Genomic DNA, 24,567 nt, shown 5'->3' with positions numbered 1-24,567 from the left:
ACTTCTTAAAGGGGAATTTTAAGAGTCCCCCTTAAAATTTCTTGCAGAGCTGGTTTGGAGGTCACATATTCTTTCAGTTCCTGCCTGTCTTGGAAGCTCTTTATCTCTCCTTCCATTCTGAATGAGAGCCTTGCTGGATAAAGTATTCTTGGTTGCATGTTCTTCTCATTTAGGACCCTGAATATATCCTGACAGCCCTTTCTGGCCTGCCAGGTCTCTGTGGAGAGGTCTGCTGTTACCCTAATATTCCTCCCCATAAAACTCAGGGATTTCTTGTCTCTTGCTGCTTTAAGGATTTCTCTTTATCTTTGGTATTTGCAAGCTTCACTATGAAATGTCGAGGTGTTGAAGGGTTTTTATTGATTTTAGGGGGGGATCTCTCTATTTCCTGGATCTGAATGCCTGTTTCCCTTCCCAGATTAGGAAAGTTTTCAGCTAGGATTTGTTCAAATACATATTCTGGCCCTCTGGCCCTTTCGGCGCCCTCGGGAACCCCAATTAAACGTAGGTTTTTCTTCCTCAGGCTGTCGTTTATTTCCCTTAATCTGTCTTCATGGTCTTTTAATTGTCTGTCTCTTTTTTCCTCAGTTTCCCTCTTTGCCATCAACTTGTCTTCTATGTCACTCACTCGTTTTTCCACCTTGTTAACCCTTGTCGTTAGGACTTCTAGTTTGGATTACATCTCATTCGATTGATTTTTAATTTCTGCCTGATTGGATCTAAATTCTGCAGTCATGAAGTCTCTTGAGTCCTTTATGCTTTTTTCTAGAGCCACCAGTAGCTGTATAATAGTGCTTCTGAATTGGCTTTCTGACATTGAATTGTAATCCAGGTTTTGTAACTCTGTGGGAGAGAGGACTGTTTCTGATTCCTTCTTTTGAGGTGAGGTTTTCCTTCTAGTCATTTTGCTCAGTGCAGAGTGGCCAAAAACAGTTGTATTGGGAAAAGGCGAAAAAGAGAGAGAGAAAAGGAAGAAAAGAGAAAAAGAAAAAAGAAAAAAGGAAGAAAAAAAGGAAAAAAGAGAAGAAAAAGAAAGGTGAAAAAAAAGGGTGGGGGATGCAATCAGAAATCAAAAAGAAAAAAAAAATACCATGGGGGAGTATCTTCTGATTCTGTATACTTTAAATCCCTTGAATCCCCTGGAACTGGTCCCTCTAGCTGGTCTTCTGGGGGAGGGGCCTGTTGTGCTGATTTTTAGGTGTTAGCACGTGGGGGAGCTGCTCTGCCCCCTGCCTGGTGCAGGGCTCAGTGGGGGTTGTTTACTCCGTGAGGCTCCAGGAGGAACAACCCCAGTGGCTGTGGCAGCTCTGGAAACCTGGATTCAGCCCCGGCAGTAACTCTGGTCTCCGACTGCAGGGCCTGGAGGCTCTGGGGCGGGGCCGCTGATCTGCTCTGCTTGGGGCAGGAGCGTCCTTGCTGTCCTGGGCCCTCCCGGCCTCTGCCTGTCCCGGGGGAGGCCGGATCCTGGGCTGTGTCCCGGCGCCCTGTGCTCCGGGGCCTGCGCTGTTGGATCTGCGCTCCCGCCCCGCAGCCCCCACTGTGGAGCCGCCGCCCGAGCCCCCCGAGCTGCTCCGGGTCCCGCCGTGTGCGCTGCAGCCCTTAGGAAGCTCGGCACACTCTCCCCGGGGGCAGGTGTCTGTTAGTGTCCCAGGGAGCCCTAGGGCATCCCCGCCCTCCTGGGTCCTGCTCTAACTCCCTGTGAGCCCCTTTCCACCCGGGGAAGGTTGGTACAGCTCCTGCTCCTCGGGGATGGGGCTTTCCTGTCCTGGGGACACTCGCCCCAGCCTCAGCCCGGCTCCTCACGGGGCCCCTCCCCCTTGGAGGCCTTTTGTTTCTTTATTTCTTTTTCCTGGTCTTCCTACCTTGATAGAAGCACGAACTCATCTCACTGTAGCGTTTCAGCTGTTCTCTCTTTAAATCTCAGGCCAAATTCGTAGATTTTCAGGATGATTTGAAGGTTATCTAGGTAATTTGGTGGGACAGGTGATTTGGGGACCCTACTCCTCCACCATCTTGCCCCTCCTCGGTCCTATGTCAGTTTTAGTAGTAAAATAATACCAGTATTATGTTGGTATACTAATAGTATGCTATTAGTTCATGGTAGTATAATAACTAGTATACTAATACTAAACAAGATCCTTGACCCTAGAGTACTACATCCTTACAGGAATCATTCATTTTATGACTTATTAAACATACCGTGTCACCAAGTACATCTCTTTCCTGACCTACTTTTAGTACCTAAAATTCATTTTTCCAAATTCCTTTGTTCAAACGGCCTCTCCCTATTGTGGGCAACACCTTCCTCCAGAATTATTCCTGATCACTAGGCCAAAAGTGATTTGGAATATGAACTACAACTATACAGACTCCATCTATTTTCTTAGCTCTAGAAGCTTCGAGGGTAAAGGTCAAGATACTGCCTTGAGTTAGTGTTTATTAGCAAAAGTTAACTTACAACTTTGATGTAAGAAAGGTGATTTTGCACAGATTTTGACCTCCAAGGGCTTCTAATAAAAACCTGATTTGTGTGTTTTCATCTCAGTACAAATACAAAGATGGTTACCGAAAGCAGCTTGGCCACCACATTGGAGCCCGAAACATCGAGGATGACCCCAAGATGATGTGGTCCATGCATGTGGCCAAGATCCAGAGTGACAGGGAGTACAAGAAGGACTTCGAGAAGTGGAAGACCAAGTTCAGCAGCCCCGTGGACATGCTGGGGGTGGTCCTGGCCAAGAAGTGCCAGACCTTAGTCAGTGACATAGACTACAAGAACTACCTGCACCAATGGACGTGCCTGCCTGACCAGAACGATGTCATCCACGCTCGGCAGGCCTATGACCTCCAGAGCGATGTGAGTACAGCATCTATGAAAGAGCTGTGTTCATAAATTAAACTATATAAAAGTTATCCTTTATTTGCAACCCAACTGGCCCAATTAAGTTAGGATTTATTGATCAGTGAATGAGATTTCAATCAGAATATACTTTGATTGCTTTATCATGAATATGTTTAATAGGCTTGATAAGGAAGGGAAGTTTACAGACTGGATTTGGTCCTATAAAAACAAAACTGGACTTAAGCAATGTTCGAATTCAGAGTCCACCAGATGGAGACATTTTCTTTTATTCTTTTAGGGGGCTAGAAACCACACATTTTTATTTTTAAAAAATTACTCTGAAATTTGTTTTTAGCTTCTTTGCAAACCAAATGAGGTTATAATTAGCATTCTGATGCCTACTACAATGCTAATTGTTATTCTTATGAAATAAAACAAGTTGCTATGTTTAGGGTCAGTTCACTGGCCTCTTCTCTTAGCATGGCTCTCGGTTGAGGGGTCACATGGTAATGACAGACCCTAGGAGCTAGTGCACCTGCTTTTGATATCAAATATGGGTGTGAGAAGCACATTTCCTTTAGCAAATAGTTTATAAATATTTGAAGGGATTATTAAGCATTAGAGGATTTTAGAGAATAAAATAAGTCAATAATAATTATACATATAGCTGTATTGGAAACTGTACAGCCCACCTGTGGAAATGCCCACACTTATTCTGTAGTTTTTGACATACAGAACCCTGTTTTGCAATTGTGTCCAAAAAGAAAGGCTTTGCCTGCACATGAAAGAAAGCTAAAATGGCTAGTGTCGCCCATGGAGTGACAGCATTGACAGACTGCTTGCATCTGTTTGTTGAGTGCCTTTTCAAGATCTCTTCCCTAACATTGTGATATACAGTCTTAATGGTTATTTGAAAGTTAACAGTCCTTTGAAAGTTAAGAAGCACTCCAGAGGTATAAAAGGTTGTTGTTCTCATTCTTACTGTTGTTATTTAGGGGGCAAGTAGCAGTCAGCATAGGGCAATTCCAAAAGGCTTTTTGTCTAGACTGCAAAATAGCAGTTTCTATTTTCTACTTAATGGATGTTATGGGTAAAATCCCTCAAGTGAGCTGGGCAAAGGTCCGATTCCTTTGTTGTGAAGTAGTTATGAGTACTTAATAGGTTCACAAAAATCCATAGCAGAAAAATGATTTAAAATAAATCAATGTTATACCATATTTTGGCAAATCAAACTCCAATAAGAAAATAAAAACATAATAAAATAAATCACAAGAAGGACACCTGGGGTGCTCAGTTGTTGAGCATCTATCTTTGGCTCAGGTCATGATCCTGGGGTCCTTGAATTGAGTCCCACATCGGGCTCTCCACAGGGAGCCTGCTTCTCCCTCTGCCTGTGTTTCTGCCCCCCCCCTCTCTGTGTCTCTCATGAATAAATAAAATCTTTAAAAAAATAATTAAATCACAAGAGAAAGGTATGGAAAGACAATTCTGGAAAGCAGTCAATCTTCTTGTCTTGAGCACTTGGTGGGAAAAGAGCACTTGGGGCTTTGGACCAATGACATGGGTGTTTAATGCCCTGAGCCTTGGACAGTGTTAAGGCTATGAAAGGTCTGCCTCAGTGCTTCAGCAATTCTCATTATTATATCTCAACTTCTTTTTCTGTTTATTCTTAAAGAGCATTACAGATATTTTGAAAGAGAAGAAAAAAACAGAAGGCAATAAAACCCAACATAATACAACCCCTGAGAGAGCCCACTCCTGTTCATGTAATTTATCCACATACCTCATTTTTTTGTTTTTGTTTTTCCTTTGTGTAATATTAGTGACATTTCTATGAGTGTCCAATTCTTTAAAATATGGCTTTTAAAAGCTACAGAGGATTTCATTTGACTAGGCCTAACATTTACTTAACGCTAGCGTTCTGTTGGATGTATCTGTGGTTTCTCCCACTCTGGATTGGCATTGTTTCCCTGCACACATGGACATTATAAGAATATTCACTGAACTGACCAACTGAAGGTATCAGATTATTCCTCTCCTTACAATCAGAAACGTATGGTCATTTTTTTGTTATGGTTACGAGACATTTCTGGGTCATTTTTAAATATAGTTGCCCTATCAGTCTGCCTAACACAGATGAGCTGGTTTTCTATGAAAACAAACAAATGACCAGTATTGTGCATCCTTACTGATTGCATTGGCCCTGAATTTTGTGCCCTAAATCTTTTAGTCTTGCTAAAGAGTTTGACATTTTCCCTCTTGACAGAACATTTACAAATCAGATCTCCAGTGGCTGAGAGGCATTGGCTGGGTCCCCATTGAGTCTGTGGATATGGTCAAGTGCAAGAAAGCTGCAGAGATACTGAGTGACAACATCTACCGCCAGCCTCCAGACAAGCTGAAGTTTACCAGTGTGACGGATTCCCTGGAACAGGTGCTGGCCAAGAACAATGCCATCAACATGAACAAGGTGAGCCTCAGCTGCCTCAGGCTTTTCTAAGACGCCAAAAAGACTAGTGAAGTTAAAATTATCCATTGAAGTGTAGCGTCACATTTAGGTCCTGAATTCCATACTTGCAATCCTCTAAATTTCTATTATTTTCAGTTTTAACCTCAATAACTAGTATCAAGAGTCAAACCTCAAATTAAATACCTCATATCCAAGTTTGGCTTATTTTTCCTAATTGTATTAATAAGATTTATGCTTTATTGGACTTTTTGCAATTCCTATTTCAAATTTTTTTATTATTTAAATTTAATGTAATTAATATATACTCTATTATTAGTTTCATAGGTAGAATTTAGTGATTCCTCAGTTGCATCCAGTGCCCAGTGCTCATCACATCACATGTCTTCCTTAATGCCCATCACCCAGTTATGCCAACCTCCCACCCCCTCTTGCCCTCCAGTAACCCTCCATTTGTTTCCAAGAGTTAAGAGCCCCTTATGGTGTGCCTCCCTCTCTGTTTTCACCTTATTTTTCCTTCCCTTCCCCTATGTTCATCTGTTTTGTTTCTTAAATTCCACATAGGAGTAAAATCATAGGATATTTGTCTTTCTCTGACTGACCTATTTCACTTAGGATAATACCCTCTAGCTCCAACCATGTCATTGCAAATGGCAAGATTCCATTCTTTTTGATGGCTGAGTAGTATTCCATGATGCCTATCTATCTATCTATCTCACATCTTCAAATGGTTTTCTATCAACATCTTTGATAGCGTCTATACACAGAGGCCTGGGACAAGGATAAGACTCAAATTCACATAATGCCTGATACCCCGGAAATCATGCTGGCAAGACAGAACAAGCTCAACTACAGTGAGGTAAGCGCAAGAGGCTCTAATGCTGCACTGACGTTGTGATCACTGTTACTCTGTTTTCCTGTACTTTTGTGGAGATTCTCAGGCCTCAGCTACCATGGTGCACGTGGCTCTGTGATATGAACACTCCATCCATCCAGTCCTTCCTCTCCAAGTTGAATATCATACGCTATAGGATTCTGTTGGCAAACTGGTCACTGCCATGTGGGTCAGTGGGGGCGGAGTAGTTTTCTTGGCATTTCCAACTGGTAAGACAGCCACACAAAATATTGGCTCAATATTTATACTGAAACACTATTTGTTTTTCACCTAAAATTCAAGTCCAACTGGACACGGTGTTTTTTTATTTGCTAAACCTGGCAAATTTACCAAGGGGGAACTGATAATGTGTACCTCTTCTCTACCTGGATTAGGAATAAAATTGAGAGGTAAAAAAAAAAAGAGTATAAATAGAAGTTGAAAACTCACATTTTTTACCACTCAAGTTAGGTTCAAGGGTACATTTGTATGAGAACTAAATGAACCTAACTGAACCCCAGAATTAAGTTTCCATCTGGACAAAAGTCACACTGGTGGAGGGCAATCAGCTCCAGTCTGCTCAGGGGTGAGGTCGTCTTAGAGCCCAGAGAAACAGAGAAGGACATTAGGCTTACTCCTAAAGGGGGCAGGTCAAAGCTGGGCAGGGAGAGGCTAGTTATCCCATTCCTACCAGCTGAAGAAATCAGTAAGTCAGTGTACCTCTTCACAAGCAGAGAGTAAGGGGGCAGAGAAAGGCAGAAGGTCAGAGAAAAATAATTGAGCTCCTCCTTTAGAAAGAAAGCATCAGGCATAAGAAAGAAGTGTTCTCCGTTAACAGCACTGATTACTTTTTTTTTTAAGTAAAATGCAATTTATAGGCACATGTTTTACTAATAGGATACAGCCAAAACTTAGAAACTTAGAGTTGTGATTATAGTCCAGTTAGCTATGTTTTGGATTGTACTTCAATCTTTTTCTCATTTGTTTTTTAAATATTATAAAGTAGTACGTGATTGTGAAAGATATTTTAATGAAGTCTATAAGTATATATTTTATGTATAAATGAATAATAAACATTGCTCTACATTTTTTCCACTTAGAAATATGTGTAGATTGATACATTGTCAATTGATTTATAGTATTAGATGATATTAACCTATGTTGATGTGCATAATATGTCAAACTACATGATCTATATTAATCTACAATATTATATAATGGATTGATCTATCAATCTATGCTAATACCCATTGGTAGGACTCATTGATTTCCAAAGCTATATGTATGGGGTTTTTTGTTTTTGATAAGATCTAATTGATTTACTTTCAGTATTTCGAGAAATTCAGGTTATTTCCAGAACCTGTCCTTTTTAAAATTATTTGGTACTTCACTTAGCAATCTCCCAATTGTTGCTGTCAAACCTTTTAAGCTCTGACACTCTTTCTGTAGACTCTGTATAAACTTGCCAATGAAGAAGCGAAGAAGAAAGGCTACGACCTGCGAGTTGATGCCATCCCAATCGTGGCGGCCAAGGCCTCCAGGGACATTGCCAGTGATGTGAGTAGCGACACCATGTATTTACGTGGCTGGATGGAAGTGAGGGAATGATCATCATCATAGCCAGGAAGTGCATCTGGGTGCCAATTAAAGCATATTTATTGTGCTTTGAATGAAGAAAAAAAAGGTTTTCATTAGAGAAAGAAAGCTCTTTCATACTTATAACTCCAAACAACCTTTATATTCATGTCCCATAGGTGGAGAGGGTATCCTAAACTTCAGTATAAAATTGAATTTAAATCTATAGTTGTTCATATCTACAATTATGAGACATTCATCTCCATATTTTGAGCACATAGCTTACAAAGAAATGAGAAAATACCAGAAGACTTTAAGTAACTTGGTTACATGTGTTGGCTCAACATCAGAAAATGACCTGGTTTAGCCAGGTTTAGGAAAATGTACCTTTCCCTGAAAGTGTTCTGGATATTTGCCAACTCTTTCTTTGGAAAATTACCCTAAGTGCTTCCTTTTGAGTTGTTTTTAAATGAAAACAGAAAAACAAAGACAACCAAAAACAATAAAATGGTTGATCCTGATTTCTCTTTCTGCTGTCTCTGAAAGAAATGGGTCCTTTGGTGAAGAATTCAAACTTCCATAAATATGTGTAAGGATTTGTGTGATGTTGTTGTCTAAAGTGAAGAGAGAATATCCAGTCAACAGTTACCACCACCACCACCACCAAGATGCTTTCTTGTAGTTATATAATCTGTTTTCTCACTCAATCCCAGGAAACCCAAACCAAATTTGATCTCCAACAGAGCAGAGTATGCAGGATAGAAAACACAAGCCAGTCCATTTTACGGAGTCAGGTGACCCAGTGAAAGTCAACAGAGCGAGCATTGGGAGACCTGAGGGATGGGGGGTGGGGGCAGGTCCTATGGTGCCTGTGGACTGGGTAGTAGCATTCTCAAAATCATATGGAAAATTTCTAGGTTAGTGATTTCACTGGCCAAGATGGAGAAAAGGAAATATACTGTTGTGATTGATTTTCTGGAAGTGTTGCTGCCTTTATTTCCAGGGACTTAATATCTGCAAACCATAGAACTATGTAGTTTGGCCTGTTTTCCCATTCGAGTACTGCTGTGAAGTCAAATCAGAGTTTAGGATGAGGAGATAAGTTGATATTCGGATGATTCCAAATTTAAAATCATGATGTTTTAAACTAATAAGATTTTTAGCCCTCTCTATTCATGTTTGTTTTTTTTAAATGACTACTTTTATTTCAGTACAAATACAAAGATGGTTACCGAAAGCAGCTTGGCCACCACATTGGAGCCCGAAACATCGAGGATGACCCCAAGATGATGTGGTCCATGCATGTGGCCAAGATCCAGAGTGACAGGGAGTACAAGAAGGACTTCGAGAAGTGGAAGACCAAGTTCAGCAGCCCTGTGGACATGCTGGGGGTGGTCCTGGCCAAGAAGTGCCAGACCTTAGTCAGTGACATAGACTATAAGAATTTCCTGCACCAATGGACGTGCCTGCCTGACCAGAACGATGTCATCCATGCTCGGAAGGCCTATGACCTCCAGAGTGACGTGAGTGCTAGAACCCATTATACACCACTGGTGACCGTGCTTATGATAGTAATACACAGTGATACATAGATAATGGGCTAGCATTAGGTGGAGCCCTCAGAATTAATAACATTTTTTCTCACTGCCTCTCATTCACTGTGCCTTACTTTTCTTTTAGACAGAATATAATGCCATGAATCTATATCTAATTGTGTTTAATATTTTCAAAGACATAGATATGATGTTTGGCTATTAAAGTTTTACAGTTTTTTCTTTCATTTTTTTAAAATCAAGTGTCATAACAGCTAAAGTAAGACTTGCTTTTGTGTTTGATCTTACCAGAACATTTACAAGTCCGATCTCCAGTGGCTGAGAGGCATTGGCTGGGTCCCCATTGAGTCTGTGGATATGGTCAAGTGCAAGAAAGCTGCAGAGATACTGAGTGACAACATCTACCGCCAGCCTCCAGACAAGCTGAAGTTTACCAGTGTGACGGATTCCCTGGAACAGGTGCTGGCCAAGAACAATGCCATCAACATGAACAAGGTGAGCTCCCAGTTTGGGGGAAACTAAAACGGAATAATACATCCTTGAGGATATCTATGGTTACCTTAGTCTTTTTTATTTTATCAAATTGCCATATTGTGTTTAGTGATTCGGTTGCATTCTCTATTCGGTTACATCAGTATTCCAAAAATGTATGTGGGAATTTCTGCTTTGACATCTCTTGTGAAATAGCCAGAGTTACGAATAGGACAGAATTTGGAGTTCATCTTGTTTGCAGTCAATGAGAGTTACACGTGATTTGATATTAATGTTTCTTCTTTGTTGGGACTTATCTAAGTGAGAATAAAACAAACAAGTCAGATGCAAATCTCCATAACATTTATCAAAAAAGAAATCTGGAGGTGGCGGATCCAGTTACATTTGCAGTTAATAAACAAAAAACAAAACCATGGGAAGAATTTAACTTAACGTAGCCGCAGTACATAGGGATAGGTGTATATGATTGGAAAATACTTGCTTGCAATTTAACTGGAGGTATCTAGGTTTATATTTAGTGACAATAAGTATCTTATAATATCAAAGAGATGGAAGAGTATTGGTACACAGCATACAGTATAGTTAGCGAGGAGAGACTGCCTTTCAACTTTGTCTTGTCCTTTAAATTAGAAACTTCTGTTTACAACATTGTTTTTCTGATTTATTAACCTTTTTATCGTTCACAGCGCTTATACACAGAAGCCTGGGACAAAGACAAGACCCAAGTCCACATCATGCCTGATACACCTGAAATTATGTTGGCAAGACAAAATAAAATAAATTATAGTGAGGTAAGACCATTTGTTTTGTTTTCTTGATCTGGCCATGTTGATTTTTTGCTGATATAGTAAAAGGTTAGAAGTCTGGATTTAATTCTCATGTGCACCAATTAGCTTAATTTTGTTTTTTTTATGCCCATCACCCTACCCTGAATATATGTGCCATCTATTTAGGAATAGATAGATAAAAAGATACAGAAATAAATACAAAAATGTCTCCATGTCAGGAGGATAAATGAACTCAAAGCCAATTATTAATGATTGGAACTTATAACTTTAATTTTAAAATAATGATTGCTATTTACCAGATTAGTACTTCAGTATTCTGTTTTTCTTCAGTTACCTCACCTGTGAAATGGGATTAAAATACACATCTTGAAGAATTTTTGTGGTAACTAAATAAGGTTGTGTATGTAATATGCCCAGCATGGAGCCTGGCACAGAATAGTTGCTTAATAAACTTTAATTTCTTCCCTGTACACTCAACTTACCATGCATATTAGATTTATGTAATGTACTCAAAATAACTTGAAGTTTGTTTACAAGAACTAATATGAGAATTCTCGAATCCATCCATCTCAAAATTGCCTAAGGAAAATAAAATATATTTTTTATGTGTTATCTCTGGCTGCACTAAACTTGTCATCACATATCTTTGCAGTCCAGAAATACTGTGGCAGAAATAGCTTCTTGCCCAATCCTACTTGCCAAAGTCAGTAATTATTTGGTTTATTCAAGAAAAGCTAGATTTCCTACATGTTTGTGTGTCTTCCTTAAAAAAAAAAAAAATTGGAGGGACTTTTCTTCAGTTTGAGAACACTGGAAAATTAAGTACTTATTTTCAAGACTTGACCATAGTCATTCTTCTATATTAACTACTTCTGGTTATAATAATGTGACCCTAAAGAAGACAGAGGCTCATATGAAGTAACCATGACAAGTGAAATGAAGAGGATAGGATTTTTAAAAAAAACAGACCCAAGGACAAGCCTGATCATAAGTATTTGATTGCCATTGGCAATTTGAGCAATTTGAGCAATTTTCTTGGCCACAGAGCTTCTCAGTTGGTTAGGCTTTTCCCAAGAAGCCTGTCTCACCCCAGACGAAGTTAGTTTCTATCCCAAACTGTAATGACATTTTCCCTTTTGTTGAAATTAGGTCAGATGAGGTAGATGTTTTTTGGGGTAATTTTTTTTTCAGACTGAGGAAATTGGGCTTTTATTTCTATAATTTTCAGCTGGATTTATTTTCTTTCTTTTTTGTGGGGGGATTTATTTTCTTTAGAATTATGTGAGCATGTTATTTCTTAAAGGGGTCTCTCCTAAGGATTAGATTTCAAAATGGCTCTCTTGAATTTTTTCTCAACCCAACTGGTACCTTCTTTCCATACTTAGCTCAATAAATATAAACCAAAAAAACAAAGCAACCACATTTCACTTTTTTTTCCCCTCTTAAATTCTCATTTACCTGTTCTAGTTCTCTTGGGTAAATAACTTACCAAACAAGCTTTAAAACATAATCTTGATGGTAACCAGTGTTCTCTTCTTTGAAGCCCTGCATCTTTTTCAAACGTTGAAAGAATGAAAAATTTTTTTTAAGAATGAAATTAACCTATTTGCTTGGCCTCGAGATATGAGATGATCTAAACACATTTTAAGGACAGAGACCTCCAAGGAAAAATATAATAGAGTAGCTATTTGACTCTCCAGTTCTCTAGAAATTTTTAAGAAGACAAAATGCCCTTGGGATTTTATCTCAAGTGTATCAAATTTATTATTTTCACTCTAGCTTTTCCTTGTAAAATCTTATCTTGGGAAGAATGTAATTTGTCACATGTTAATCTACATTAAAAACACACTAACTTCCTTCAAGGACTCTTAGGTCATTTAAAAATGGTCTCTGCATCACGTTTAAAATTCAGATCTTATTCCAGTATTTTTAATTCAATCTAACATGAGAATGGGGCATAATAATGAAGCAATTAGTCTTCATTATTTCTGTCACACTATTTAAAGATTTTCCTTACACTTAAAATTTTGTCTTTAGACAGCTTCAACAATGACAAAAATATTGAATGTTATAAAGTAGGAAGAAAGATAAAACCCTAGAGAATTGAGGTCATTGTTGTTTTGCTCTTAAAACCATAAGTGATTTCTGTATCCTTTTCCAGAACTATCTACGGGTTCTGTGACTACATTCCTGGGGTCAGTAACTCTCTTAATAGAGGAAAGGGGAGAAACTGAAATTAGGGATTAAGTTATTCCATCATAGGACCAGTCTGTCTGGGGCGGGGGGGTGGGGGGGACAAAGATGAGCTACCTTCAAACTTCAGGGGTCTATGGGGTAACAAAATCTTTCCAGCAGGTTTTCTGGCTTGCATTTGTTTGAGCAAATCACTTAATGTAGCTTCAGCTTCCCTAATGCTCTTCTACGTTACTCACCTGAGAGGGCCTCTGCTTTAAGGTGATATCACTTCTTTCTTAGCCACTCTTCTTTCACTTTAAAACAAAAAGCACAGAATAAAGGCCTAGAAACAGAAGAGACAGCCAAATGCCACTCATGCTCCTGAATTGGATTTTAGGTAAAAAAAAAAAACAAAAAAACAAAACAAAACAAAAAACAATATTGCCAGAAATGACATTACTTGGACAGTTGGTGAAATTTGAATACTTCCTATCTACACATAGATCTTAAACTTCCCAAATTTAATAAAAATATCATGGTTGTAAAAAAAAAACCAAAAACATGAGTTTAAGTATATATAAAAGTGAAAGTCATGATGATTACAATGTACTCTCCATTGGTTCTTACTATTGAAAATAAGAAATATACCACACCTACACACAAGAGAAAGATAAATATGGCAAAAGCGTTAATAATTAGGTAGCTGGTTCATTGTACTATTCTTAAAACTTTTCTATAGGTTTGAAATTTTCAAACTAAGGAAAAGAGATATTTTTAAAAATTAAAACATACATTAAAATACTTAGATATTATGAATATTTTATTTCCAAAAAGAGAAAATAGTTAATGTGATACATGCCTGAGAGTATTAAAAAAAAAAAAAAAAGAAAGGAAAAAACTCTGCCACACAATTTATTAATGTCCACCCAAAGCTTTTTCAGTCAAGGTACCGCCAGTTTCTATAAATCACAAAAATAACATTGGGAGATGCAATAATTTTTACTTTTATGTTTAAAAATCATCAAAATCCATATTTTATTATGTTTTGATTGACTAAAAATATATTAGCAATTATTTAACATTTATTTTAACATTGTATGGGATTGGTCAAAATTCCTGTAGGTGGCTCACAAGCAAAAAGGCTAATGATTTCCAGTATAGATGATCTGTCTAATGCACTGGTTCTCAAACTATGTTCCAATGGAACACCTGTGCTCCACCTTCTGTGTGTATCTGTCCTACCACAGAAACCGAACAGGTGTTTTTTTTTCTAATTTACAGAAAAAATTATCAAATATAATTTTATCATTTTTGTGCTTTCAACTCATAAATCCTTAGTACCCGCTATTCCTATGACTGCTAGCAATTTCTAGCAGTTGACAAAATGAATAGGGAACAAGTCCATATTAACAAAGATTTTAGGACCAGCAGATTATCCTCAGATCAGCACTGTTCGATTTTGCTTATGTACTCACATGGTAGTATGTATTGTTATACACTCATATTCTTTGCGAATAAAATTCCTAATGCAAATTTGGAGTTAAATAAATCAACATTTCTTGATTGTTTCATGAGCAGAGCCAAGTGCTGAACAATCCAACACATTTGAAATCTATTAACATCTAAAATCTATAAGGATTTGAGTGAGAGAACTTGGAATGTTAAAACCTGCTGAATATAAAAATTCAACTTAAATACCTCAGTTAAATAGAAAGTAAAATATATATATATTTTTAAAGATTGAAGGCTAAACACAGTAGTGCAGTTAGTTCTGTATCCAAAGTAGTCGTCTTTTGACAAAAATGCATTTTTAGAGTGAAAGTGAATACTATATCTAAAAGCCACTTTTTCTTTCCTCAGAACTTCTATCGCCAGGCCATGGAAGAAGCCAAGAAAGAAGGCTATGACTTGAGAAGCGACGCCATTCCCATCGTGGCTGCCAAGGCCTCTCGGGACATTGCCAGTGATGTACGAGCTGATCAAATCCTTCCCTTTGCTACCAACAGGCCAAGCCCCCTGCACAGGGGGTCATAGCTGGAAGTCTCTGTAGTCCTCATCCGTGGAGCTGTAGTCCTCAGTCTTAACTGCCTTCATTGTACAAGCAAATAAATTGAGTATTTGAGATAGTAGGTAACCTGCCCAAGATTGTAAGCAGCATAGAGACGAGGCCTGGACTGGAATGTGGTTCTTTTGACTCTTGTCCTCTGGTCTTTGCTTAATAAGATCGAGCACCTTGATTAAAGCTAGGTAGAGATATGTTGAGCTTCTCGTAAAATCTCATAAGCTCTCCTCAGGATACACTCAAGACAAAGATGCCAGGAGAGAAGCAGGCTTTAACAGAGCTCTCCCCCGTGCCTTGAGGAATGACAGAGGATAGCTAAAAAGCTATGTGCCCTTGCTTGAGGGGTCGCACAAAATCAATATTCCTTTACCCTAAGAATGAAGACCCCAGATTCCTGGACAACTTCAGTATTAATTTGAATAGTCACAAGTTGTCAGTTTTTGTCGGTGGTTCTTTTTAATCATGATTTAAAAATACATAACATAAAATTTACTATCTTAACCATCTTCAAGTGTATAATTCAGCATGTTGTAAGTGTATTCTCACTATTGTACAGCCTTCCAGAGCTTTTCATTATGTAAAACAGCATGTGATCAAACTCCCCTAGTGTCTTTTATTTATTTTTTTTAAAGATTTTATTTATTTGAGAGAGAAAGTATGAGCATAAGTAGGGGTCAGGGGAGAGGCAGAGACAGAAGCAGACTCCCTGCTGAGGAGGGAGCCTGACTCAGGGCTTGATCTCAGGACCCATGAGATATGACCAGAGCCAAAGGCAGCCGCTTAACCAACTGAGCCACCCAGGTGCCCTGAAATTCCTCTAGTGTCTTAAGGGTTTCATAGCAAAGCCTCATCATAAAAAGAATGACAGGAAATAGCCCTTGGTGCTCCCTCATTATTCACCGGTTTCTCTTTTTCAGTACAAATATAAGGAAGCTTATCGTAAGCAGTTGGGTCACCACATTGGTGCCAGAGCAGTACATGACGACCCCAAGATAATGTGGTCTCTGCACATTGCCAAAGTGCAGAGTGACCGTGAGTACAAGAAAGAATTTGAGAAATACAAGACCAGGTACAGCAGCCCAGTGGACATGCTTGGTATCGTTCAGGCCAAGCAGTGCCAGATCTTGGTCAGCGATGTGGACTATAAACATCCTCTGCATGAGTGGACCTGCCTGCCTGACCAGAATGACATCATCCAAGCTCGGAAAGCTTATGACCTCCAGAGCGATGTGAGTATCCCTGAGGCTGGTTCTGCATATTAAAAACAGCTCTGAGACGTGTTCTTAGGTTCTGACAAATGTCAATGGACCGGGACTTATTTGTATATATTTTTAAAGATTTTATTTATTTATTCATAAGAGACACAGAGAGGGAGAGACACGGCCAGAGGGAGAAGCAGCTCTATGCAGGGAGCCCGATGTGGGACTCAATTCCAGGACTCCAGGATCACACTCTGAGCCAAAGGGAGATGCTCAACCGCTGAGCCACCCAGGCGTCCCTTATTTGTGTGTTTTAGACAATATGTGATTAAATGTTTAAAAAGAGTCTCCCATAGAAATCACTACAATTTACTTCAATTTTTCTTCCCCAAAAGTCATATGTAGAAGAGGAAATCAAATATATATTAGCAATTACCTACAGGTATATTTCTTGTGATTCAGGCTTCCTTTGCATGAGTTAGATGAGACTGAGTTCTCAAAGATCTATAAATGCACATTTTTGTCTAAAGAGAACGTTGCGGGTGTGGATGGAGGTGGAAGAAGGAGGAACAGAAGTATATAATGCCAAGTTATTTTAATAAACATTTTATACCTACTGACAAGGAAATACTAAGATATCCTTGTCTTTTTCAAAACTAGTCATCTAATTCTTCTGAACAGTTAGCATGTACTATTGAGAAGAAAATAAAATAAATAGGGTAATATCTAATATACTATGTTTACAACACCACATTACACACTCGATTTTGTGATTTTGAAGATGGATATAAAGATGTTTTTAAAGTTCTCATTACACAAAAAAATGTAGGTATGTGTGGATGTTAACTAGACTTACTGTGACGATCATTTCACAATATATGCATATACTGAATCATTATGTGGTGCACTTGAAGCTAATATATTACATGTCAACTATATCACAATTTTAAAAATGCAAGAGTGTGATTTGCAGAGGTTAACATTACTACGTGTTGAAACTCACTACTATAGTTTAATTTCACCTCTTTTCCCTTAAAAAGCAAGAGGTCTTATGATTGCAACACTCACACAGCATTGGTCTGAGTTTGGGGTCTTACTGGAAGCTATTAGAGCACATTTTCCAAAGCTGAAGAAGCTCTGCTTTTGTGTAAACATCTTGTAATACCCTTGAAGGCAGGTGCCTTCTACTTTTTAGAAAAATTATTTCATCATTCTTGGTACAATCCTCTGTACCAAAAAATGCTCAGGGAAAAAAATATATTCTCAGGATTCAGTAATGCCTGTGAATGAGTGATCAGCTATGCTGGGAGCTTTATCTGTTCATCAGTACTTTTTCATTTCTCTAGTATAGGCCATTTAGTGACTATGAATCTGAAATTTTAGTAAATGTTTCTTATCCATTGATTTGCAGAATTTATACAAGTCAGACCTTGAATGGTTGAAAGGCATTGGCTGGGTTCCAATTGGTTCCGTGGATGTTGTTAAAGCCAAGAGGGCCACCGAGATACTGAGTGATACGATCTACCGTCAGCGTCCAGAAACACTGAAATTTACCAGCATAACTGACACTCCGGAGCAGGTGCTGGCAAAGAGCAATGCTATAAATATGAGTAAGGTGAGTTTTTACTCCTCACTGCTAGATAGAGGAATTCACTGTAGAAAAAGGTAAAAAACAAAACAAAACAAAAAAACCTGACATGTTACTGAATTCCTGTAATTCCTTTAGGACTTAGGATACCTTTAAAAATGATTTTTCCATTATAATACCATAGTTGCTTAATAATACTTCAAGACATTAAACTATGAGAAATACCAATTTCATAATTACAGAGTTTAAATACTGTAACCCAATCACACTTCCAAATGGTTAAAGAATTGAAATAAGAAACAGTAACAACTGAGTCAATGAAATAGTAAACAAGTAAACTAAATACTCTAAGAACTAATAATTTACATGAAAAGTAGGAATTTATGCAACTTTAATAATTTTATTTCTACTTTTGTTAGAGGTACACATAATCAAAAAAAAAAGTCTGTGAGTACCAAAATAATTTTGCTCATCTTTTTTTTTTTTTTTTCTCATAGCGCTTATATACTGAAGCCTGGGACAATGATAAGAAAACGATTCATGTCATGCCAGATACACCAGAAATCATGCTAGCCAAACTCAACAGCATAAACTACAGTGATGTGAGTAAACTATTGATCAAAAATGAACAGAAAGGCAAAAAAGAACCATTGTAACTATTTTTTTAGTGAAATATTTCAACTAATTTATTATATATAGTCCAAACTAATGTTGGTAGAAGAGAGTTGTCTATTGATTCAATTTTGGACTATGTGGTAGGTCCATGGTGTAGACCAGCTTTTACCAACAGGATACCAGGGAATGGAATGCTTATGGAGAAATATTTCAATAGGAATTATATTCCTAATGCCTTCCCCTCCCAACAAGTCAGTGTGAATGTCAACTCATTATTTGATTAAACAATTATTTAGCAGGCAGGTGCTGTACTGGAACCCAATGGGTTATCATGCCCTATATTATTTTGCTGCTTCAGGAATATTCTGATTACCATTTAATGTTCTTTGCAAGCATTTTCCTAGGAATCTCTTTCAGGAACAGCATTTTCATTAGGGCGATCATTCTGAAACCCTACTCAACAGATTGATCATAGTCTGTGATGATAGTCCATAGCAAAAAATGAGGAAAAAAATAAAATACATTGGATTTTTCTTAAATCCAAATATATTCAATTTGAAAATAAAGTCCTTATTTTTTTCTCTTTCTCTAGTATTAAGATGACCTTTCTTTTATATTAGGATGGTGAAAGTAAATAGTTATTTTTTTCTACATGTACTTATTTGGCAAAACAAAATTTTGGCAACCACATGTTGATCTCTCCCCCAATTCTTTTTTTTAATTTAACAATCAGTGAAATCCCAAAGTTTAGAACATGTGCCTTAAAAGTCCTCAGATAATTTTGTAGGAACCCAACCCACTCTCATACTTGATTTTGTAGATTTCTTTCTATAGTTTAAATGAGGACAGGGAAGATTTAATAATAAACAGCTTTATTTTTTATGAAAGGAGTTATGATTGATGACTCTCTTTTCTACAGAAACTCTACAAACTTGCTTTGGAAGAGTCAAAGAAGGAAGGCTATGACTTGCGTTTGGATGCCATCCCGATCCAGGCAGCCAAGGCTTCGAGAGATATTGCTAGTGATGTAAGTTGATGTTTTTGGAAGAGGCATTTCTTACTCAAAGATGTTCCCAAATGGCAGTTTTATAATTTTTCTTGCCAGAATTGTGGTTGTCCCTACAAGTCTCAGCTTCATTTAGTGATTTCCACATGTAGAAAGTCGCAAATAAAAAAAAGACTAAGAAAACCATAAGATACCGTGTCCATTATACCTGCTAATCAATCGGGGATAGAAGTATATTCTTTTAAAAATGGGTGTTTTATAGGCACTAAAAATGGGTTCATATTTTGGAGCCCCAGAAGTTGAGCAGCAATTGATGCAGATGTTTGTAGAAAACATTGAAAGCAAATGTAAGTCCCCTAACATACATGGGAATCCTTTCCTACTACTTCTATCTCCTTATTCTGGCGTTAAAGGAAGACTAGTTGATGGATGCGTTTTAGAGTTTTCTTTCATCCTTTGTAACTTTCAGTGAGGTTCTCCTACCAGAATACCCCTAACTCGTTGAAAGGACAAATTGAGAAGTAAGCAAAGCTTTTCCTTAGCACCTACTTGTCTCTTCTCAGTAGCCCTTCCCTTCTCATGAGAAGCTTCTCTTGAGGATATCTAGGGCCCTCATTTTGTACCAGGGCTCCTCAGGAACCCAATCCAGGCTTTCCATCTTCTGGAGGGGCCCCATGCCTGAGACTTAGGCTTCATTCCTTTTATTATCAAAACATTTTCTAGAAAAGCTCACACTGATCGTTTCATGGTAAAAATGGACCATAACATGTTATTCTTGAATTTTAAAAGTACAGAATGTTAACCTGAGGCATGACTCTCTCATGATGAAAGTTCAATGACATAACAGGTTAATAAGGGGAGATATCTTCTGGTGAGACTATCTAATATAGCCCATTCTCTCAATCAGGGCATTCAGTATAAACTCTAATTACAAGAGAGATATTCTAACATATCTTTAATACATTTTTAGAAAAAAAAATAGCCACATCTTTAAGTAGATATTCTTTTAGATTGTACAAGATCTTTTCTCTTTCCATGTTAAGTAATCAAATGTAAAGTAGGTAGTGTAGTTTAACAGAAGGGAAAAATATTAAGAACTAGTAGCTCTCACCTACTTGTGATGTCATTTTGAACAAATTGCCTAAAATCCCTCTTATAGAAGCCTTTAGGCTTCTACTTTATAAAATGGAGTCAATAACATTAACCTTTCTGCTTATGCTAGGAAGGAAAACTCCAAAGAAATAATGTGTATATGAAATTATAAGATGTTATATAAATGAGATGTTCTTATCATTAGGCTCCTATCATTTTTCTTTTTTCAGTACAAATACAAGGAAGGCTACCGCAAACAGCTTGGCCACCACATTGGGGCCCGAAATGTTGAGGATGACCCCAAGATAATGTGGTCAATACATGTGGCCAAGATCCAGAGTGACAGGGAGTACAAGAAAGACTTTGAGAAGTGGAAGACCAAGTTCAGCAGCCCCGTGGACATGTTGGGGTTGGTGCTGGCCAAGAAATGTCAGGTCCTCGTAAGCGACATAGACTACAAGCATCCCCTACATGAATGGATGTGCTTGCCTGACCAGAACGATGTCATTCAGGCCCGGAAGGCATATGACCTTCAGAGCGATGTGAGTGGGTCTAAGCATGTGTTTATTTATTTTAAAGATTTAAATAGCTTTATTAACCAGTTCATGAATGGGGCTGCAATCCATCCAGCAAGTAGAGAGTAACTCCAAAGAATTGTAAAAATGGAAGGTTTTTATTGGAAGGAGAGTAGGACAAGGAAGTTATTAGCATAAGAAAGGAAAGGATTGTTTCAGACAGGGTCACCTTCCCTTGGGGGGAAGAGAATGTGATCTTATCAGGTGAATTACCTTTCTTTTCTTTTGGGACTAGAGAGTGTCCATATGACAGATTACCTCTGTGGTGCTGACCACATCAGCACATATTTAAAAGATTTTTTTAAAGGGGTTCTAACTTTTCATGTCATGGAATCTTTTGGCAGTCCCTTGAGACTAGGGACAGCTTCCCAAGATAATGTCATGAGATGCACAAGATGCAGTATATATTATGTTTCAGAAGAAATTGATCAAATCAAAATATAGTTATGGAAGTATTAAATTGAATTTATGATGTAGTAATATGCATGCTTTTTAACATTAAATAAAAGATCTAGCACTGGATTTAATAACAGTTTCATTTCAAAGAAGTAACGAGCATAAATATTTGAAGATGCCTGCAACAACTGCAATAGCATATGAAAATACTTGGGATTTTTATTGCTGACAAAGTCTCATATAGTGCTAATGCTACTGTGATCTGTAGCCTATACTTATAACTGAGAGAAATGCTGTATTTCAATTAGAGGTTAATAAAATTAAAGACATTATATTTTTCTGTTCAAGTTCATTGATGCCAGGTTCAGAATTGCTGGTTTAATACAATCTAAATTTCCAAATGAATTGACCACATTTCCATTTTTCTGACTGCTTAATTTAACCCATTACTTGTACAAGGAAGTTTAAGAATGAACTGTACCTATTAAGAGAATTTTTCTAAGAAGCTGAAAACAATATAACTCTCTAGAAACACGTGAGGCACTTTTGTTGTCCTCCAGCAGATTATCCCTGGGACTCTTTATATATATATATATATATATATATATATAGAGAGAGAGAGAGAGAGAGAGAATGATTTATATATATATATATATAAATCACACACACACACATACATACATACATACACACTATACCAATTACTACTTCATTGGTATAGTATCTCCTTGGTTTTTTGATCAGGCTCTCACAAGCAGTCACTTTTGAAAGAGTGATAAACATAGTGGCATTGTAAAAAAAAAAAAAAAAAAAAAAAAGAATTTTTCCCAAAAAGCCATACAAACAGAAAGAATGTTACCTTTACTGATGAGAAAAATTTTCCTTTAGCCAGTTATTTAAATTCAAAGAAGAAAAATGATGGAGAGATAAAATACATTTTTTTCCTTGAATAATGACATAAGAAAGGGGATGGAGAATAAGTAAGATAAGAGTAAAAAAATACAGGTACTCTTTGGTTTAGAAGCATGTATATAGATCACATGAAAAAAAGATGCCCTTTTTGTTGTCCCCAGAAAACACATGAACTCAACATGTGATCAGCTAGTAGTGTTCATCTTTATGATATAGGGCCAGTGCCTGCTGGGATAGGAAGAAGCCATATTCTGATGGAGTAGTATTCCCACACAGGGAGCACAGGCAATCGAATTGGAGAATGCTTTCTATCAGGTGGCAGTCACTAATTTCCTTAAAATGGTTTTGCATCAACAAAATTTCATATTGTTAGATTTTATGAGTCTTTACGTGCTGCCAAAGTGAGTACAGAGTTGAGGAGTCTTTATTTTATTTTATATTTATTTATTTATTTATTTATTTATTTATTTATTATTTATTTATTTATTTACTTATTTATTTATTTATGAGGGGGGGTGCCGAGACACAGGCAGAGGGAGTAGCAGGCTCCATGCACTGGGAGCCTGATGTGGGATTCAATCCCCGGTCTCCAGGATCGCGCCCTGGGCCAAAGGCAGGCGCTAAACTGCTGCGCCACCCAGGGATCCTGAGGAGTCTTTAAACCAGCAAACACTGGCTACCTTCAGGGACAGAGTGTTGGGCTAGCCACTCTACAGCAAAGTCAGTCAGTCTTGGGTCTTCCCAGAAATTCACACAGTAAGATTCAGAGCTATACAGTGTCTCTTTATGCTAACTCCAGGTCAGACACCAGGCTGTCTAGGTAATATTTGGCATTATTTCATTTTCAGGTTATTTACAAGTCTGATCTGGAGTGGCTGAGGGGCATTGGATGGGTGCCCATTGGTTCTGTAGAGATCGAGAAGGTGAAGAGAGCTGGAGAAATCCTGAGTGAAAGGAAGTACCGCCAGCCAGCAGACCAGCTCAAATTCACATGCATTACAGACACCCCAGAGATTGTCCTGGCAAAGAATAATGCCCTGACGATGAGCAAAGTGAGTATCCAACTGTTTCCATTTCCTGAGTTCTACCTTCCATGGACTTGGCTCATAAAGTGAGAAACGCCCTAAAGGGTTTTCAGAGAAAGGAGAGGTAATGGGCCTGATTCTCACACATGTCTTCAACAGAGCATCTATTTGATTTCTAGTTGGACCTGCATGTGCTTTTCAACACTGTATCCCCCAGTTCTCTGTGTGCATGAGGAAGCGTAGCCTGGGATAATTTCTCGGGAGTAATGCACGTACTCTTCTGAGCAGTGACATGGAGGCATCCATCGATCCATTACTTGTCCTTGTACATTCTTCTAGGCAGAGCAGACTCAAACCATTGACTTCTCTTTATGCATACTGGAAGGAATAAACAGCCCTTTAGTATTTTGTTCTGAACTCTGGGAGACCGTGTTTATAGCAATGCCAGTGAACAACTCAAATTAGTTCCTTGGTTTCTCTTCCGTGTTTGATTGTGGAAGTCTACTTTAGGAAGTGAGCTGCTACTATTGCTTTTAGTGTCATTACACAGGATAGATAATCACTTCTTTTTTCTGGAGTTCTAGCAATCTGTTTATTGATACTGGGCTCATTCTTTATCCAATGGATAGGTCCTTAATATTCACATTTTAGATTGAATTGAACTTACCTGAATTCTTCTGCACCTGCTTGGACATCTTCCAACATTGGGTGCTCAATGCAGAGTATGACATCAACTCTCAGCAAAATCCAAAGCTTGAAGTATTAAAACCCCAGAAATTCTATTTTATCCCAGGCCTATCACAGCAACTACAGTGATAAGAATAGGAAACACCATAAAATCTGCTGAGTGCCTACTAAGACTCTGGCATCTTACATATGTTATGGTTAATCTTCAAAAGCACTCAGTAAAAATATGATTATCTACCTCTTAGAAATGAGGAATTTAAGGCATTATGTACCTTTCTCAAGATTACACAGCTTGGACATAGTGGAATTGGGTTTGAATTTGGGATTAACTCTGGAGTCTAGGGACTTCTACTATATCATAATACTATAGCCGGGTTCCATCCTTGGAGATCCTATGAGTAAGCTTGAGATTCACTGGAAGAAAAGAATTAATAATTGAAATCATTATATCACTTCATATTAGCTATGAAGCTATCATATGGCAGCTTAAATATCATCATGTTTCACTCTCCCCAGTACCCTTTTGCTTCCCTCACCTGTAAAATAGCCTTACGAGGGCTTTTAGGATTTTTTTTTTTTACACTAAAATGTGTTAAATTTGAAAATAACTGTAATATATGAGCTTTAACAAAGGGTTTTACCTC

The 24,567-nt window shown here is 38.0% G+C and overlaps 1 protein-coding gene across 50 annotated transcripts in view; it reads left to right on the top strand.

The window, feature by feature from the left end:
- The window catches only part of NEB (nebulin), a 207,467-nt gene that overhangs the window by 89,403 nt on the left and 93,497 nt on the right, over positions 1-24,567 (top strand). For all 50 annotated transcript variants that reach the window (XM_072757801.1, XM_072757772.1, XM_072757798.1 and 47 more), the window contains 14 exons: positions 2,546-2,857; positions 5,109-5,312; positions 6,064-6,168; positions 7,633-7,740; positions 8,970-9,281; positions 9,603-9,806; positions 10,490-10,594; positions 14,627-14,734; positions 15,746-16,057; positions 17,439-17,642; positions 18,113-18,217; positions 19,150-19,257; positions 20,559-20,870; positions 23,060-23,263. In XM_072757801.1, the coding sequence (XP_072613902.1) occupies positions 2,546-2,857; positions 5,109-5,312; positions 6,064-6,168; positions 7,633-7,740; positions 8,970-9,281; positions 9,603-9,806; positions 10,490-10,594; positions 14,627-14,734; positions 15,746-16,057; positions 17,439-17,642; positions 18,113-18,217; positions 19,150-19,257; positions 20,559-20,870; positions 23,060-23,263 (2,703 nt within the window). The remainder of the gene's footprint in view (positions 1-2,545; positions 2,858-5,108; positions 5,313-6,063; positions 6,169-7,632; positions 7,741-8,969; positions 9,282-9,602; positions 9,807-10,489; positions 10,595-14,626; positions 14,735-15,745; positions 16,058-17,438; positions 17,643-18,112; positions 18,218-19,149; positions 19,258-20,558; positions 20,871-23,059; positions 23,264-24,567) is intronic.

The sequence above is a fragment of the Vulpes vulpes genome, chromosome 5 (assembly GCF_048418805.1).
Source record: "Vulpes vulpes isolate BD-2025 chromosome 5, VulVul3, whole genome shotgun sequence".
NCBI lineage: Eukaryota > Metazoa > Chordata > Mammalia > Carnivora > Canidae > Vulpes > Vulpes vulpes.
This window is presented reverse-complemented; position numbering and strand designations above follow the sequence as displayed.